This window comes from Atractosteus spatula, chromosome 1, assembly GCF_055471065.1.
Source record: "Atractosteus spatula isolate fAtrSpa1 chromosome 1, fAtrSpa1.hap1, whole genome shotgun sequence".
Lineage (NCBI taxonomy): Eukaryota > Metazoa > Chordata > Actinopteri > Semionotiformes > Lepisosteidae > Atractosteus > Atractosteus spatula.
The window spans coordinates 66552026-66569497 of NC_142706.1; the positions used below are offsets into that span (position 1 = coordinate 66552026).

The following is a 17472-nucleotide window of genomic DNA, read 5'->3' on the forward strand; positions in this document are numbered from 1 at the left end:
ATAGAAAGCTGGGGAAATCATGGCTGAACCAAATTGCCATGGCTGACACAAAGTAGGAATGCGTGCTGAAGGCAATAATATCAATGTCTGCACTATTTAGTAAGATCACATTGTCCAGTCCTGAATTCAACTCATGACCAGCAACAACCAAGTGCAACCACAAGGTCCATCATAGAGCAACATCAGTATGTCAGACTGAAGCATCTCTGGGATCGACATTGCCCTACATTCTCTATAGTCATCTCCCATAAAGTAAGACAGCATCTCTAGGTTGCTGTCTACAGTTCAAGTCGACTTGGTGCTGAATAACCATAAAACAACACGTTGTGCCTGAACAGAATCATGTGGCCAAACAGTGTGATCAGTGACGAGTCATGGTTCAGTCGATTCTGGCACATTGGTAAGCAGAGTGTACCACGCACGCAAAATGAGGTACCATTCACGTTGTGATGTGTTCATAAGTGAACCAATTCGAAGGTGGAAGTTTGATGGTATTTACTACACAATAGTATGGATAGAAATCACACTGAATGTTTATTGATGACTCCTTGGTTGAGCAACACTATAGAGACTATGTTCTCACCTCACACATTGCATCTTGGTGCAAACTTTTACATTCACATTTATGCATGGCAACACATGGCCACATACCTCATGCATTTGTCAGACATTCTTGGCAAGGTACATTGTGAGGTGAGCTGCACTGACCACCATATGCACCCTCCACAACCCTATGGAGTATGTCTGGATGCACAAGAACGATGTGTGCACTTTTGAGATCCAGAAGCATGTACAATTGCTGAGCTGTGAGCATCACATCTTGCTGAGAGGAATATGATATCCTGCTCATGAATGTTCTTATAATGCTGATGCTACTTCAGGTGGGAGCATTGCTAGAAGCAAATGAGATATTGAACTTGTCAATTGAAAAATGTCCCCCCTTGGTACTTAACTTCCTTTGTTTGATAATGGGTTTTAGCATTAATGTGTCATAAATGTTAGAGCAGTCGATTTGTGCAGTCAATGTTTTCTGCCTCAGACATAAATCAATTTGTATTTCATTCTTGTTTAGTAAAAATTGATGCTAAACTGATTTGTTGCATTTGTTGTGCCTCTCAGTATAAATCCATGGTGGGTTTCAGCATGTGTAATTATATTCTACACAAGACAGTACATGAAAAAAGCAGATTTAAGTAATAATTTAGTTTTCATGTATTTAGAAGCCCATTCGACATTATACTGTTTATTAGGGTATACACTGTAGTTACAATATAAGAGACCAAGGCTAAGTTAGTTTATTTCCTGATCACAATTCATCTATCTGAAAAATAAAACATGATACATCAAAAATAGTGACTGTTTCTGCCAGGAAAAGTATCTTGTTACACCTTCATACTTCTTCTGGAAATAAATATGCATCTTGGAATCCAAACAACTTCCCACTGCTGGATGGCATTGCACCAGCAAACATTTTTATTTAGTACAGCCAGTGATGGTCTCAGATGACTGTATTAAAAAGCCTGAAGAATTACAAGCACACCTCACTAAAGAAATCATTCTGATTCTGACCTTCAAATCTGATTTCTTTCCAGCGCTTGCCCTTTAGTTTTGCTAAACCAGCAAACAAGTACAGACTAACAAGTGCTCATGCAAAAGAAAAAAAATATTCCCCTCAACCTGTTAAGCCTTACAACAACCTGGAGCTTATCCTGAAAACAGGGAGGAAAAGATGGAACAACTCCTTGGATGGAACTCCATTGCACTTCAGGGCACCCACAGACACAAGCACAATATAAAAACACCAATCAATCTAACGAGCATGGAACATGGGAAGAAACTAGAGCAACTGAAAAACTTTAGCTGGTTATTTAGTATAGGTAAAAACATTAAATTGTCTAGTACATAATGATTAAGAGTACATATGTGACTTGATTCACTGAATATAGTCCGTAATATACAGTATAATATAAAACTGAATATATTCAGACCTACAGTATTTAATAGCTTAGTACTCTTATCCCATTTGTTTTCCATTCATGTCCTTTACTGCAGTTGACCAGGGTAATGTTAGAAAGAACGTCTTCAGTTTTAGTTGCGAATAACTAAGCAATCACTTTTGAAATGAGGCAAAATCTCTAGGACTCTTAAATACACTAAAAACAATAATATCACAATTTCTCTGTAACATTAGTTCACCATATTACATTTTAAAAGAACATTCACCAGGAATAACAATTCCCAGGAATTAAGCATATTGACAGGTTTATTGAGTGTTTTGGTCACCGTTTTGGTTTAACCTGCTTGACATTTGTAAAGGAAAAGACCGGTTTATAATAATTAGGGAGATTTAAGAAATTACTGCTGTGAAAAGGATTTTAAGGAGCAGGCAAGGTAGAACCTTATACTTCCGTTATGCTTGGATAACGGCCAGTTAAAAGCATGATGCATAAAAATAATACGTCACCAGTTTAATATTTCCCTGTACATATAATACAGTATTGCTGTCATCAGTCTATTTATATAAACCTTCTGATGTACAAAACACATTGAATGTTGAAGCTTAATCATAGTCTGCAACCAAATGATTCAATTTGTTTATATCATGAAAAAACCTAATTTTGTTTTTACTTTATTCAGCCCCCTTTAACTGGCTTCTGTAAATTGGCCCTGGTTTGAGTGTGTGCATGTTTGTATCTGTACGATATGTGCTGTGTCTGTACAGCACGTGCCATGTGTTGGACTGGCATCCTATCCTGTGTGAATCTCGCCTTGTGCCCAATGCTTCCTGGGATAGGCTCCCGGCCATAGTGACCCTGAATTCTGTAAGTGGTTACTGAAAGTGATGTGATATGATAGTCTCAATCTAAATATGGTAGTTCCCTAGAAATGTTACACCTTCTGTATCCTAAGTACTGTACATCAATAGTCAGATCTCAAAAATATAATGTATTTAATGACATATTTAAAATGATAAAAAATAATTGATTGGAGCAGTTAGACATTATTTTCATTTTGTTAAACCATGCATACTGCACTTAACTATGCTATACCTTTTTCTGTTAATTGCAGCAAAAGAGAGTTAGGATTCATACTGTAAGTATCCAGGTTGTGAATAGTTACTTCTGCATCTCTATATAGAATGTATATATTAGCTCATTCCCTACAAATCTAACATTTGCTAGAATTCAGTAAAATTGGAAGATATATCAACAACTGTGTAACATTTAACAAAGTATTTATTACACTTAACAAAAAGTGTATAATGTTGTCGAAAATTAAGCTTGCCAAATCTTTTGTGTGCAACTGTGTAAGTTCAGTATAAGCTATGGATTATGCATTATGCCTTCTTATTTACCTGGGCGGACACAGATATTGGAACCAAAGAAAAGTGGGAGTGAAGAATGTACCTCTGGCTTTGTGATTAATTTTGCGGCCAACTGACTGAGGAACAAACTGAGGAACTACTAGGTAGCTCATCATGCTCTAAGGCTGATGACCTCATTCCCTTATTTGGCTATTTGCCTCTGATTAATTATTATTATATAACAACTATTTTTAACCAAAATAATAACTTTATTATTACACACCCACCATATATATCATGTTACCACCTCAAGCCAAGCAGGCAGTATGTTCTAACATTTTCTATTCTCTCTTATACATCAGGAACTAAAGGAAAACAAAATTAATGAAAATGTCTGCTTTTTTTAAAGACTTGTCTTGTACTCAGGTACATATGACAATAAAATTGAACTTGAACTTGAAGATACGTAAGGTAGTATGAAGTAGTTCAAGTAGGGAGCTGCGACAGCATGCGTAGGCTGCAAAAGAACAGGTAAGGAAACATAGTGTTTCGGCTGTGTGTCATGTATGTTTTGAAAGTCACAGCACAATGTCTTGAAAGAAGGAACAGAAGAGTTTTCTTTTCTTACAAGTTGTAAACAAAACCATTAGCGATAACCACTTCTCTGCCCTTGATTCATCTAGGTGTTTTTTGAACAGGATAGAGTCAGGGTAATGCGCCGGGCTGTTGAGAGAGCAGAAAGGAAAGGCTGACCTCTTGAAGCAGTGGGCTGAAGTGAGAACCCAGCAGCTGCTGATGAGCGTGGCTCCGCACACGAGCCTCCCTTCTCCTTGTGAGTTTCGAAGGCGAATGGCAGCCTGCCATGGCCACCCCCCCCTGAAAGGCACAGTATGTCCATACAGTATACAGCGAGTAACACCAAATAAACCTTTAATATGTTTTGTCTCTATGTTGCATTAATGTGAACTTCGCTAAACTACTGATGGTAACTTTTTTGGGTTGTGCAGAAAATGGGAGAGAATGAAAAGTCTAAGCTTAAGGTATTTTTAGATTTCTATTCAGCTTTTCTTTGTATTCACCTTCTCTTCACAATGTTTCTCAATTTCTATACACAGCTACTGCTACAGTGCTGTTTTCTCAATGAGGTATACTAAGGGATCTCAGTTTTCTCTGCTAATAACTTGCCACTTAAAAGTATAAGAACAGAAACCAGTGCAATTGGTTTGCACTTGTTTTGTTGACCTAATACACAGATTCAGTTCTGTAATTCTAACCAAACTGATTTAATATTACAAGTTCTTTTATTTTTTATTTATATACAGCAATTTAATTTGTGATCATTTATATATACAAACTATTCATATATTTTAACCGAAGTACTCAGAACTTTGTTAGCACAGATATAATTATGTAATCACAAAACACACATCTTTTCATACATGTCTTGAATTTTCTTTAAGTAGCAAGGTTTCACGAAGACATTTCAAATGCCTTTACTTCTAATAAAAAAGACAAGTGTGCATGAGACCTTGCTTTGAATTGATTTTCCTAGCTTCCTTTCAACCACTTCTAATGAGGAGTTAAGTACATGTAAATGCATATTGATTTCATAGTAGCTGAATTGTTTTTGTGAGAAAAAGGAAAATAAAATACACATGGGGATATGTTGTACTAATCCTGATATAAATTTTCATTTTGTAAGCTTCCATCTTACCTTAAGGAATTCTCTCCACCGATAATCCTCTTCTGGCGGGTGTGCACTAATCGCAAGCCACAAACTGAAGCAACGTGGTCTACAAGACAAATGCAAATTGCTTTATACAATGAAGAGAATACATTAAACAAAAACTCTAATTACACTAGAAAAAACATATTTAAGGATTCAACATTTTTTTTCTAATTTCTTGCAATAGCTATAAAAAATGTGTAATACTTTATAAATTAGGGAGAGATTTCTACATATCGCATTCCAAAGTAAACACTGGATACTTACTTGAGGAGTTTTCTAGTAAAATTAAGAAAAATAATTTATTTGTATTCCATGCTAAAAGAATACATGAATGTATTAATATGGTCTTGTACATCATGAGAGTACTCATTATCCTATTCTGTTTTAAGTCTTAAAATATATACTTCATGCAGACTGTAACATGGAAAATATGATTGCTTAATCTCACCCACACAGCAGGGATCAGGTTTTTTCAATCTCTTTGAAGCTGAAGCTCCACAAGCTACAGCAAATCTTTAGATAACCATTTGTTTTCCACTTTAAGTGGGAAATGTTAAATCTTAAAAGCATTTTTTTAAGGTGTGGAATTTCTGAGTAAATGCCAGTTAAATTACAACTAACCAACAGTGGTAAAATCTGGTTTGAATAGAATATGACAAATATTTTTCCAGCAAAATAAGTTTAACAAACAGCTACGATATGTAGCTTCCTAGAAAAAAAAAGCATTTTGCTTCCAACTTGCCTTGCTTTTTTACTGAAATAATTACATTAATCTTTGACCTTGGAATTTTGGTAATATGCTATTTAGAAACATATTCCAATGTTCAAGGCTCTGTTGTCCCTGTGAATTGATTAGAATTACACACCACCTTTTATCTTCTCTGCATCTTCCCCATAGTCACAGATCACTCCTGCGTCCTCACTGTGTCGACAGTTATGCGTCCCAATCGGCTGCTTGATACAGTCAGAAAGGGATCTCTCGGTCCCTGAGCACTTCACATTATCGATATGAATAGGTCCTTTGCCTTCCCCAAAATATGCCATGGTTCGAGCTTTAGCTAAACCCCTGAAGAAATAAAACTTGTTTTAAAATACAGTCAAGGCAGATATCACTAATCTATGGTAAGAAGAGGTTATAAAACTATTCTCAATAATATATTAACTATTGCCATTTTCTAATAACATTTGGTCTAAATCAGGCTAAATCAAAATTCATGCTGCTATAGTTCGGATGAGCAGAAAAAAGGTATGCCTGTACAGAGCCATAACCAGTTCAGACTAGAAGAGAAACTGGCATCAGAGCCTTTCTTCTCACAGGCAGGTAAAAGAACAGGCAGCCCAGATACCTTCCTCTCTGGGACCAGGCAGAGGCTGAAACTATGCCCCAAAAAGCTAACCTGCCCAGCCCGAGCCAAAAAGATGTTAAATATTGAGGGCCCTTGCTGTGAGCAAATTGAAAAAATATACAGCACTGTAGCTCTTTTTGTGTTGCATTTGTCTCTGTATAATGTATAATGGGTTCCTTTGTTCTTTACCCAAAAAAGTTTCCAAAAACAGGGTTCCTGGCCATTTCTTTATTTAAGGATCATACTGATCGACTATACACATTTCTAAAGGTAGTAAAATAAATATTAGACAACTGATTAAAGGACTTAATTATATGCTTCACTGTACATTAAATTAGCTTAAATAACTATAGTATTTAATTTACTGTACAAAGAGCTACTGCAGAAATACACATTTTAAAGAAAATCTCAAAGAAAAGTTTATCAATCAAAGATCCTACAAACTAACTTTCAACATTTTGTTCTCTGAAAGATGACTTATTGTGTTGTTTTTCAGTGCAAGATAGATTTGGGCGCAGGCAAGCCTTTACATGAAAATGCCTAAACAAAAGTAACTCTGACATATTATAATGACTTCTTAATTATGTTTTCCAGATGTACTATTTTATGAAAGACAAATTTGGGATAGCAGATTTTCAAAAAATACAGTTGGGTCTCCTGTTTTTGAAAACTTAACCACTGGAGAACAGACTCATTCAATCTTAATACTTTTTGGAACTGAAATCAAAACCCAGGTCTTTTGAAGAGAATTAATTACAATAATGCTGAATGACTATAATCATAAAAATACTGATGTCCTGTTATGTATTGGCACACACCCAACTTTCAGCTGTATTTCTCAATGGTGAAATAATTACAGAAACTGCTCATTTTGACAATCATGCTCATTGTGTGACAGTAGTTTAACTTTGCAATGAGAAGGAATTTCCTGTCCAGAAGGACACACCAGTAGAAATCATTGCTTTGGAAAGAAGAACAGAAGAAACAACTTAAAGGACTAAAGTGCTAAATTCTACTACATTTTTAAATTATTTCACTGTAATAAAATCATATGAATGCACACATTTAAAATCTGAACAGACAGTGATTCAAAACTGAGTTATTGTAGTCTTTAAGAGTGAACACAGTATTATTACTATTATTGTGTAGATATACACATTAACCAATCTGAACATTTCAAACAATTTATATAGGTTTAGATATATATGTTTACAATTTACACAATTTTAAATATAGCCTAATAATCACATTGGCAAGTTGGTCCCATAGACACTCCACTGAACTTGGGATCAGTTGGAAAAGTTGCCCATGGTAAGACCATCACATTGTTTTCCTGAAATTTCCTGAAAAAAACATGCAGCCATGGACAAAACATCCTTGAGGCAATCCCCCTCACAACAAATTCCAGCGTTGTAGACAAAAGACAAAAAACAGCACATAAAACAAAAACAGTTTAAATTGTACTTTAAAACATGAGTTTAATGCTAGAAGATCGACATTTCTAGGTTGGATTGCTGGAACAGAGAACTATGGGTTCAAGGACTTTGTCAATGTATCACTGAGAAGTAGGGTTGCCCTGCATCTGTGTAGAAAAGCGCTGTATTAATGGAGTCACCTGTGGCTTTAACAGCAAGAGGCATCATAACACACCAAAATATCTACTCACATTTTATGTTCTGTCAGGTTCTGTCAGTGGCAAAACCACATTCATCTCTCTGCCACTATCTCAATGTTGACTTGTACAGAAGACACATTTTTCATTTCTCATTTTGCTGTTACTTGTTCTTTTTATGTTTTCAAAACTACAGTGACTCCAACACTAAATAACAAATAATTAAGCTTTAAATAGGAAAACCTCATTAATAAATATATATAACAAATTCAGATATACAGACATTTCTGCTATAGTGCAATAGGTGCGTTGCTGTCAAACACTGTGATTTACAAAACCTTGTTATAGAACCATTCAATGGGAATTAAGGGGTTAGAAGGTAGAGACTTTGGATTCACAATAAGAAACATATTTTTTTATAGCCATTAGACATTATTAGATGAAATGTATTACTTCTGCATATATGTTTTAAAGAAAATTATAAATAGAAAATGGTGAAAAACTTAATAAAATATGACTTAATAGTCAGTAATTAGTAATAGTCAGACCTAATAGTGTTTAGTGTCAGCGATGAAGGAGGGTGAAACAACATTTTTTATAAGGAGCTTTATCAATACACATTACTAATGATACACGAATTATATCATGTTTTTTCATTTCTTCATTTCATTTTTTCATATTGCTGTATAACATTAATCTTCTGTTTCAGAGTAGAACTTTGCTCTACTTTTCATTTGCAGCAGATACACTAGCAGAGTGCTTCATACCCTTGCCACTCATTGGAACAGTAATACTGCAATATATTTACTGATATTTCCAAAGAAGAAAAAAATAGAACAAATAAAAAATATGTAAGATACACAACTTTGTTATGTATACAGGTTGCACAAAACTGAGGCCAATGCTTAAAGAATTTCTCCAGTATCCCAAGTGTGTTTTGCTGCATTGAGGCTGCCCTGCAACCATTTTTACTCTATGTGCAAGACTAGTTTCAGTATACAGTACTTGAATTGGTCATACTGGACCAGCATTTATGGAAAAAGCATTCCCTACTAAATCAGCTGCATTATTGCCAATTCCCCTAATAGAAACACGTGCTTTAGCAGAAATGACCGTAGGTTTCAACTTACTGTTTCAATTTCACCTTTTTCTGTTGAGGTGCAATAAAAGGGCACTATATCTTGAATGATATCAAAGCAAGTTCAGTAAATAAATTAGCAACTCCTTGTCCCAAAACCATTCTTTCCCATTAAAGGACTGACTGAGGTGAGAGACCTGTGAGAAACTTACATGAAGCCTAGCTGCCTGCAGACAACATCTGCATCCCTGTCAGTCCATCCATCATCACAAATTGTCCCCCACTGGCCATGGATGTAGATCTCCACACGTCCTTCCTTCTTGTTCTGTCCATCCATCAACCGGATAGGTAAACCTGCAAGATGGTGGCAGTCATTGGAGAAACACCATATGAAGACACAGTCAGAAACAGCCCTTTGACCATTACAGAACTGAAATAAGATAAAATAAGATTTTATTGTCCTCTGAGGGAATTTTTTTGTGGACACCCAGCACTCCTGTACATTTAAGTAGAATGCAAAAAAAGAAGAAAAGAAAAACATTGCACATTATTCTATTACAAAAAATAAGAAAAACATTGTACATCACTCTGTTGCACATGTACAGTATAACACATAACAACATGCACCATTTATAACACATCACAAAACATGTTGCACTCAAGTGGGTTGTAAGAGTCAAAATTGTGTTTATCCTTGACATTTGCGTTGACAGCTTTATTGGATAGTGGAACAAAGACATTTTTGTATGTTTGACTTACATTTGGGAACCCTAAAACGTTTGCCAGAAGGAAGAAGTTAATATTTAGAGTTGAGGATGTGGGAAGGATATGATATAACTTTCCCTGCCTGTATGATTATGGATTTTTCAAAGACTGTCTACAGGGAGGGATTCACTCCCATGACCTTCAAAGCTGTCTGGATGAGGCAGGTAATTTGTGATTTTAAATGAACTGATAATTACCAAACCACACTGAAATACCCTATCTGATAACGCTCTCGATTACAGCATGGTAAAAGAGTAGCATTACTTCCTGTCGAACCCCAAACACTAGTCTTTGCAGGAAATACAAGCACTGCTGAACTCTGGAGCAAACACTCTCAATATGAGTAGTCCAGCATAGGTTACTGTCTACAGTATGTGTATACCTAAGTGCTTATAAGAATCAACCTGAGTGATAACTTCGTTGTGGATTATTACCTGTGGGTGATTACCAACTGCTCTGGGATCAAAAACCATTTCCAGTGTAAATATCTTATTACACACCTGCAAGAAGGCAGCATCTTCTTCAAAAACAGTTAAAAAATGTGATGATGTCTTTGCAGTGATTGACTTATGTCAGTGTGACTGACTTATTCTTTATATAACCCATCTATGATGAAATTACTTTGATAAGAAAAATGGTGAAGTAATAAAAGTGATGCATAATACTACGATGCATAATACTATGCATCTCCTAGTACAGGTATAGAATGATTGATAAGAATGCAGAATGATAAGACTTGCAGAATGATTGATAAGATTACAATTGATTAGAGCGATATCAGCAACAGGAATAAAAGCAGTGAAGTCCCATTATGATACAGTGCCTTTACAACACAGAGGAGGCATTTTCAGTATTAAATTAAAACATGGCAAAATGATTTCGGTTGCAAAATGATTTTAATAGTACCAGATTCATGTAGCTAAAAGAGTTGATCAATACTCTACATTTCAAGGCCCAGCGAATGGATTTAAGACATGTTTTACATAAATGTATTGGAAGCTTCAGCAAGTAATCCCAATCAGCATTTCAGAAATGTGATCCCTATTTCTTATTCTACCTATGTTAAAAATCATGCTATTTATGTGCGATGAAAAGGTACATCTGGACAAAACAGAAATATAGCTATTTGTCAAATGTTTGTTTTTTTGTTTGTCCCTACAAAAAAAACCCACGAAACACAAAAATAGGAAAGACAGCCTAGAATGAGATAACAACAACTTTCCTACATATATCCTTCCCAAAGCCTTAGTCCTAAACTGTCATGTGGAATCATTCTGTAGTACAGAGGCAGATCCCTTGAGCTCCTCTGGCATTTGAAACTTTGAAAAGCTTTTGATGAAAATGTCAACAGGACAACAGAATATAACTTGGAAGAAATGTGGCTAAGTGTTACCTTACAGTAGAACATGTGAGCGTACTTAGCCATCTTAACACTTAGGAGCCACTCAGGTTACATTTTGAGGTAGTTCAGATGTTAACACACACAGTAGGCTTGCATGCTAACTAAGCAGAGGCAACATCTTTTCTTGTTCCTATTGACAGATCTGTCCATGATGTGGTATTAAATACTTTAATAAGATTAGAATGCACATGCCTTTTTAAATCTTAAGTGACTAAGGATCAAGGAACATTACAGAGAAAACTTATTTGGGCTGGCTGGTTGTGTCCAGCACAGTCACATTCTTTTTAAAGGTTAATGTCTTCTAATATTAAAAAAACTTTGACTTTATTATTTAATGCCCTATAGTCAGCAGGCAATGATAAAACATGTGTTTTAAATCACAAAGGCTAAATATATATAGCATGATCTACAAGAGTTTTAAAATAATTTCTTCAAGCAAAGCTTGTAATCAAAAGTTCAGTGCTTATAGTATATTTAATATATAGGGTATAATGAAACTGACTTAAATTAGACTAATTTGTGTTTAAATGCCCAAGTTTTAAAACACATCATGTTAGAAAACAATCTAGTTTGATTTATATGAGTGATGTACAGTGTGGTTGACCACATTCCTTTTGGAGAAGAGACTCACTACATCTGTTTTGCCAGTGTGATTTTTTTTGTCAGTGTATTTTTTATAGGTTTTATAGAGTTATAGTGTCTGTTACAGTTCTGACTTATAAATTAAATCATATTTCACAATCCTAGGCTGGTTTTCTTTTTCTTTGGATAGTTTATGTTTTGTTGGAATGTTTAAAGTATTTGTTCTTCCATTTTGTCAATAGTATTTATTTTACGATTACAACCAATAGTTGATACAACTCCAACATGAATAAATTCTGATAAAATTCTTCCTGTACTTTTAATGCATAAAAAGAGTAAGTGAATTCTACTTTAGATTTATCTATACTGTCATTATCTACTTACAGTACACTGGTTTTACAACTTTACTAACGTTCATCATACAATTGCACATATTTCCCACCTGGAAACATTCATGTCCCACCTTTGAAAATCATAAATCAGAAAATTCACCACATTTTTTTCTGTCTTAAATAATTTCCTGAATAATGGTCAAGAAATGAATTTTGCTGAAAGGGAAATTCCTGAGTAGATATGAATACCACAGTTTAAGGAGAGTCTGTTTTGACTGGTTTCTTGGCAAAACGTTAAATAGATTAAAATGAAAAAATGAAAATGGCATTTTGTCAGTGTTGTTGATACAATTAAAAAACAGCAGTTTTAACAGACCTACAGTATAAGGTATCTTTGTTTTAAAATGCTTTATATATCATGATGGTAGTATGCAGCTTAACTAAACCATGCATAATAATACAATCACTTGTAAGTTTAATATAGTTTTAACATTCATATTAATAAAAATTGGACTATTGCTTTCCTTTCCTGTTAAGTGGAAAAACTAAAAGACTTCTGCTAAGGAAAGGCCACCCTATTAACATATTTAACACTATGCTACCCCTATAATTAACATACCTTGAAACCTTCCTGATGATAAGATAGCTAAGAAAGGTGTGACCTGTGAGGCCAAGAAGTACAGCACAGCACTCACTTTCTGGAATGCCATGGAAACCGCGCTCAGGACTGCAGGTGACAGACACATCTTCTTGGTGGGTGCAGTCGTGTTTCCTCCACTCTCTTCTGCTGCATAGTGACAGGGACAACTCCCTCCCAGAGCAGCTCACATCGTCGAAGAAGATCGATCCAGAGCCCGCTCCATAGCGGTACTGTACCACAGCTTCATCATACCTTAGTACGCATTTTTAACAATTAGTCCAAGGATTTGTTATCAGATCAATGTCCTACTTTCTGTAATAAATTATTTTTCCATAGGGAATAATTAATGTTATTCACAGGAAACAGAAGTCTAAAGTTATAATATACAGTAGGTACCTCTATAAGTCACCTATAATTTGATCATTTTAATAGGGAAATGTATAAAGTTCAAAAGGATCCAAACATACACATTGTCCAGATTCTTCCAGCAAAAATAATAATGTAAAAACTAATAAATACTCGCAATTTGCCTGAGCTCGAACAGTTCAATGGGCAAACACTGCCAAATCTAGGTGAGCAACATTGGTGTGGACCTGCCCAAACAGAACTATGACTGTAATTCAAGCAAAAGGTGCTTCCACCAAGTACTAATGTAGGGGTGTGCACAGGTATCCAACCCGTTTTTCTAGATTTTCATTTGTAATTACTTTTCAGAATGTTTGAACATCACTTGCTGGCCATGTGTTACAATCTGTACATAAATAAAAAATAAGTGTACATGAAGGTAAAATAAATGATGATTTCACATGTCTTGATTTCAGGCTGTTAGGCCACAAAATACTGTGGAAAAAAGTGTGTAGAAATTCTATAGGCACTGTATAGTTTTCTGATACGCATCCCCTCATCATGTGAGATTAAAATTCATATATAAATGGAAGGTACAATAAGTTTATCCCATCACATAGAGATTGAATGAACTTGGCACTGTACCTAAATCCCAGCTGTCTGCAGACCACCTGAATGTTAGATTCTGTCCAGCCATCATCACACACTGTTCCCCATTGTCCCTTATAGAAAACTTCCAAGCGGCCCTCAAAACTGCCTGGTCCACCCACCAAACGTAAAGAGCCATCTGTTGATCAAATTATAACAGAAACAGTTAAGGTATTGAATAATGCAAGAGCTGCATAATACAGCATGAAATGGTGAACAGCGTTGTTCAACATACAGTAGAAAACAAGACTGAATTAGAGGCTAAAGTACAGTATGACCTCTTTAATACAGCAAAATAAAATGGAACAGTTTATAAACTAAATGAGATACAGTATATAATACATAGATTCTTTCACTATGTACATAAATGTCTGTTACATTTGTTTGGTTCCTATTGGTATTTCTTATATGAAACCACAGTTTAACAGTGATTGCCTCATAAAATAAAACAAGGGATACATTCTGAAAATTCAAACAATAGTTACATTCATTTGAATTGCTTCACTATTACAAAAATATAGGAAAAAATAAATAAAAGGCATGGTGAAAATTAATATCTGAAAAGACTTAATGTTGCTTACACAGAAGATATGTGGCAGTCCATTTACATTAAAATCATTAGTGGCCATTGTGGCTTTGGAAAAATGTTTGTGGTCACCCTGAGAATTATATTTACAGCAAATGTTAGACTACTCAGAACAGCATTTCAGTACACACACGATGCCCTATATTCAGAACACTTAGGTGCCTAAATCATCATAGAAAGCAAATGGAATTCAAATTCTTAGACCTTCATATTTGTTATTTTACATTATTATGAACTGAAATGGAAAATCTTAGAAGGTAAACTATTAATTTAGGCTTGTTTGAAAGATGGAGAAGAACACAACATAATTTGACACCCATTTTTTCTTTCAATATTTCCTCATGATTTTCAAGCTTATGAGAGATACCACTTAAATGTATTAATATCAGCATATTCCCAGTTTTTTTATCAAAAGACTCAGATTTAGCAAAATTAAAAGTCTTACCGTAACAATAATTCTTTAATTTAGCTCTCCAGCTCACTAAGTGAGTGTTCCTCTCACATGCTTACATTTGCTCCTTATTCCTTTTACTAAAATATTGAAGTATTTCAGAAAGCAGTCCTACCATAACAATTTTAGAGGGGTATTTTTTAAATAAAGGTTGTTTCAGCTAATAAGAATAGATCTAAATGTATATTGCAAAGCTGTTTACTTTTATATTTTCAGGGAAATGTAATTATAACTGTATTTGTCTAATTCGTTCCAAGAAAAGAAGAAGCAGTCTCAGGATACTGTCCCTGTGTGATACCTGTGAGAGGTGTACATGAGACCCCTGCGTCCTCCTTGTGTTCACAGTTGTGCTCTCCCCACAGACTCTTGAAGCACTGCTCAATAGACAGCTCATTCCCTGTGCACTGCACCTCATCAAGCCACACCTGACCAGACCCTTGTCCAAAATAGGCCTGGCTCCATGCCTTGGCAGTTCCCCTGTGGAGACACAACAGAGAGCCAACATATCCCATATAACATACCGCGTTCACTGTGAATCTTGAAACATTTCAGGAATATGTGTATGTATTTTTTTGGAAGGAATCCACTGTAGCTTGCAATACAAACAAATCCTTCTTGGTTTAGATACTGTAGTATAAATAAGAAATATGGAAGAGCTCATTTAACATATGATACACGATAAAACAAATAACAAGGACAGAAAGTGAAAATCAAGGTATTTTAAATAATTTAAAATTTCTTCGGTAGGAATAAGGGCTCACTGCAATGGAAACCAAATGGCCTATGAAGAATCCATATAATTTTGTTTTACAAAATGCACACATCAAAACCTATGTTTACTTTTGCTTTATCTGGCTTTACTTATCTGGCTTCATTTTAATAAATAAATTAATGAATGTTTCTATGTTTTACAACTGTTACATATTTTAGCTTATTGTATAAAAAACAGGATAATCTTTGTTCCCAGTTACAGTATCTGTTATCATAATTATTGGGGAACCTACAGTATATCCTGCCTTGTGCTAAGGACGTTTCTAAAGAAAATTAGATCTGATTTTTAGAACATTTTGAAAATCACTGGGATACTGTATTTATTATATTCAGTATACTAAGCAAAAGAAACATCAACATGGTTGATCAACAGGAGGTTGAGTGGCATGTGTGATCACCTTTGGAGCAAAGCAAGCTGTACATCTGCGCTGCAAGATTTATATCAAGTTGCAGATGGTATCTTGTTCCTTTTTCTATTGTAAAGCATGTACTGTATGTGCCTATTTACTGGTCTCTCAGCCACATGTCATCTCAACTCATCCAAAAATGTTCTCTGGGGCTCAAATCTGGGGACTAGAGCATCCTCAGCAGGCATAACTCATACACTCATCTTGTCAAAAAGCCATTGCTACACTACTCAAGCACGATAAAGACATGTGTTGTCCTGCTGGAATGTTACCATGTTACGATATGCCTGTTGGAACAGCAGCAGGTGAAGCCCAGAGGTGAATTAATGTAGTGGCATAGAGTCAGATTCTGACAGAATTCAAGTGGAGATCTATCACTACAAGTGTAGTTGCGTTTGGCTAGAACATTAGAAATCTGCTAGCTGTGAATACTCCAGACACAGAGCGAGAATATTCTGACTTAGGCCAGCTGCTAACTTACTCAAGGCTTACTTAAGGTGTGGTTGTCCTGAAAAGTCATAGATTTGTTCCTTTCTCTGTTTTACTTTCTTGCTCTTGATATCTTGATATTTTTACCAGCTTGATATTCAACAGGTTAAATTAAATCATCAGTGCCCATTTAGCTTGCTTACTAATGAGACTGTTTAGTGCTTATGCAACAGTCTAATTAATTTGTGTGTTTTACAGTCATCCATGAGTGGTCAATTAGTCCAAATGACTCCGAAAACCTTGATATGTATAAGTAGATTGATAAGTCCATTTACTCTGTAGATTTTTGTCTTGCACTGTACTATACTGAACCAAAGCTTCAACTGCCAGTGATAATTAAGACTTATGCAAAATCTGTGTTTGAGTACATCGGCTTTATGTTTAAAAATGTGTTTTCTTACAATTATTACTTCTCTTGATGTGAGTTTCCAGCTAAATTACTACTGGTTAAACAAGCATGCATAATTTGAGGGCTGAGCATATGAGGAAGGAAAGAATTTTGAAAGGCTGACCTACAAGCCTATATCCGCAGTATCATCAGTTTTAGAAGGACTTGGGTTTTAGCAGTTTTGTCTAAACCACTGCGTAAGCATTTTAAAGTTACCATGTAGGAACAATGGCCTGGATTCATAATATGACTCCAAGTGTCCAAGAGTTTCTTTTTATTGCCTTTTTAATGAAACAGCGGATTGTCTTGCAGAAGCACATAGGCAAATACTTCACATTTTATGCTGCTATGGATATGGATTCAGCTTACTTTTTTCATTTTAACCAAAAATGCATGATGAAGTAAAATCAATATTTTCCAATAAAATTGTGGAATTTTAATTTTAAAACTAGTTACATCAAATTATAAAAATTATATGTATTATAATTATTATATAATTATAATTATAGTATTGCTTCATATAATTATATAGGCATATGGGTGTGAATTATCCATCAATTTATTAACTGCTTTATCTTATACAGGGTCGCAATGGGC

The 17472-nt window shown here is 35.1% G+C and overlaps 1 protein-coding gene across 2 annotated transcripts in view; it reads right to left on the bottom strand.

The window, feature by feature from the left end:
• prss12 (serine protease 12) overlaps positions 1 to 17472 on the bottom strand; it is a 38433-nt gene that overhangs the window by 8720 nt on the left and 12241 nt on the right. The window contains exons 5-11 of one of the 2 annotated variants that reach the window (XM_088910333.1): positions 15119 to 15297; positions 13781 to 13922; positions 12846 to 13042; positions 9282 to 9423; positions 5903 to 6099; positions 5019 to 5097; positions 4058 to 4180 (exon numbers count right to left, since the gene is read on the bottom strand). In XM_088910333.1, coding sequence (XP_088766459.1) covers positions 4058 to 4180; positions 5019 to 5097; positions 5903 to 6099; positions 9282 to 9423; positions 12846 to 13042; positions 13781 to 13922; positions 15119 to 15297 — 1059 coding nt within the window. Of the gene's footprint in view, positions 1 to 4057; positions 4181 to 5018; positions 5098 to 5899; positions 6100 to 9281; positions 9424 to 12845; positions 13043 to 13780; positions 13923 to 15118; positions 15298 to 17472 lie in introns of both variants that reach the window. The other variant, XM_088910324.1, reaches the window with a different exon arrangement.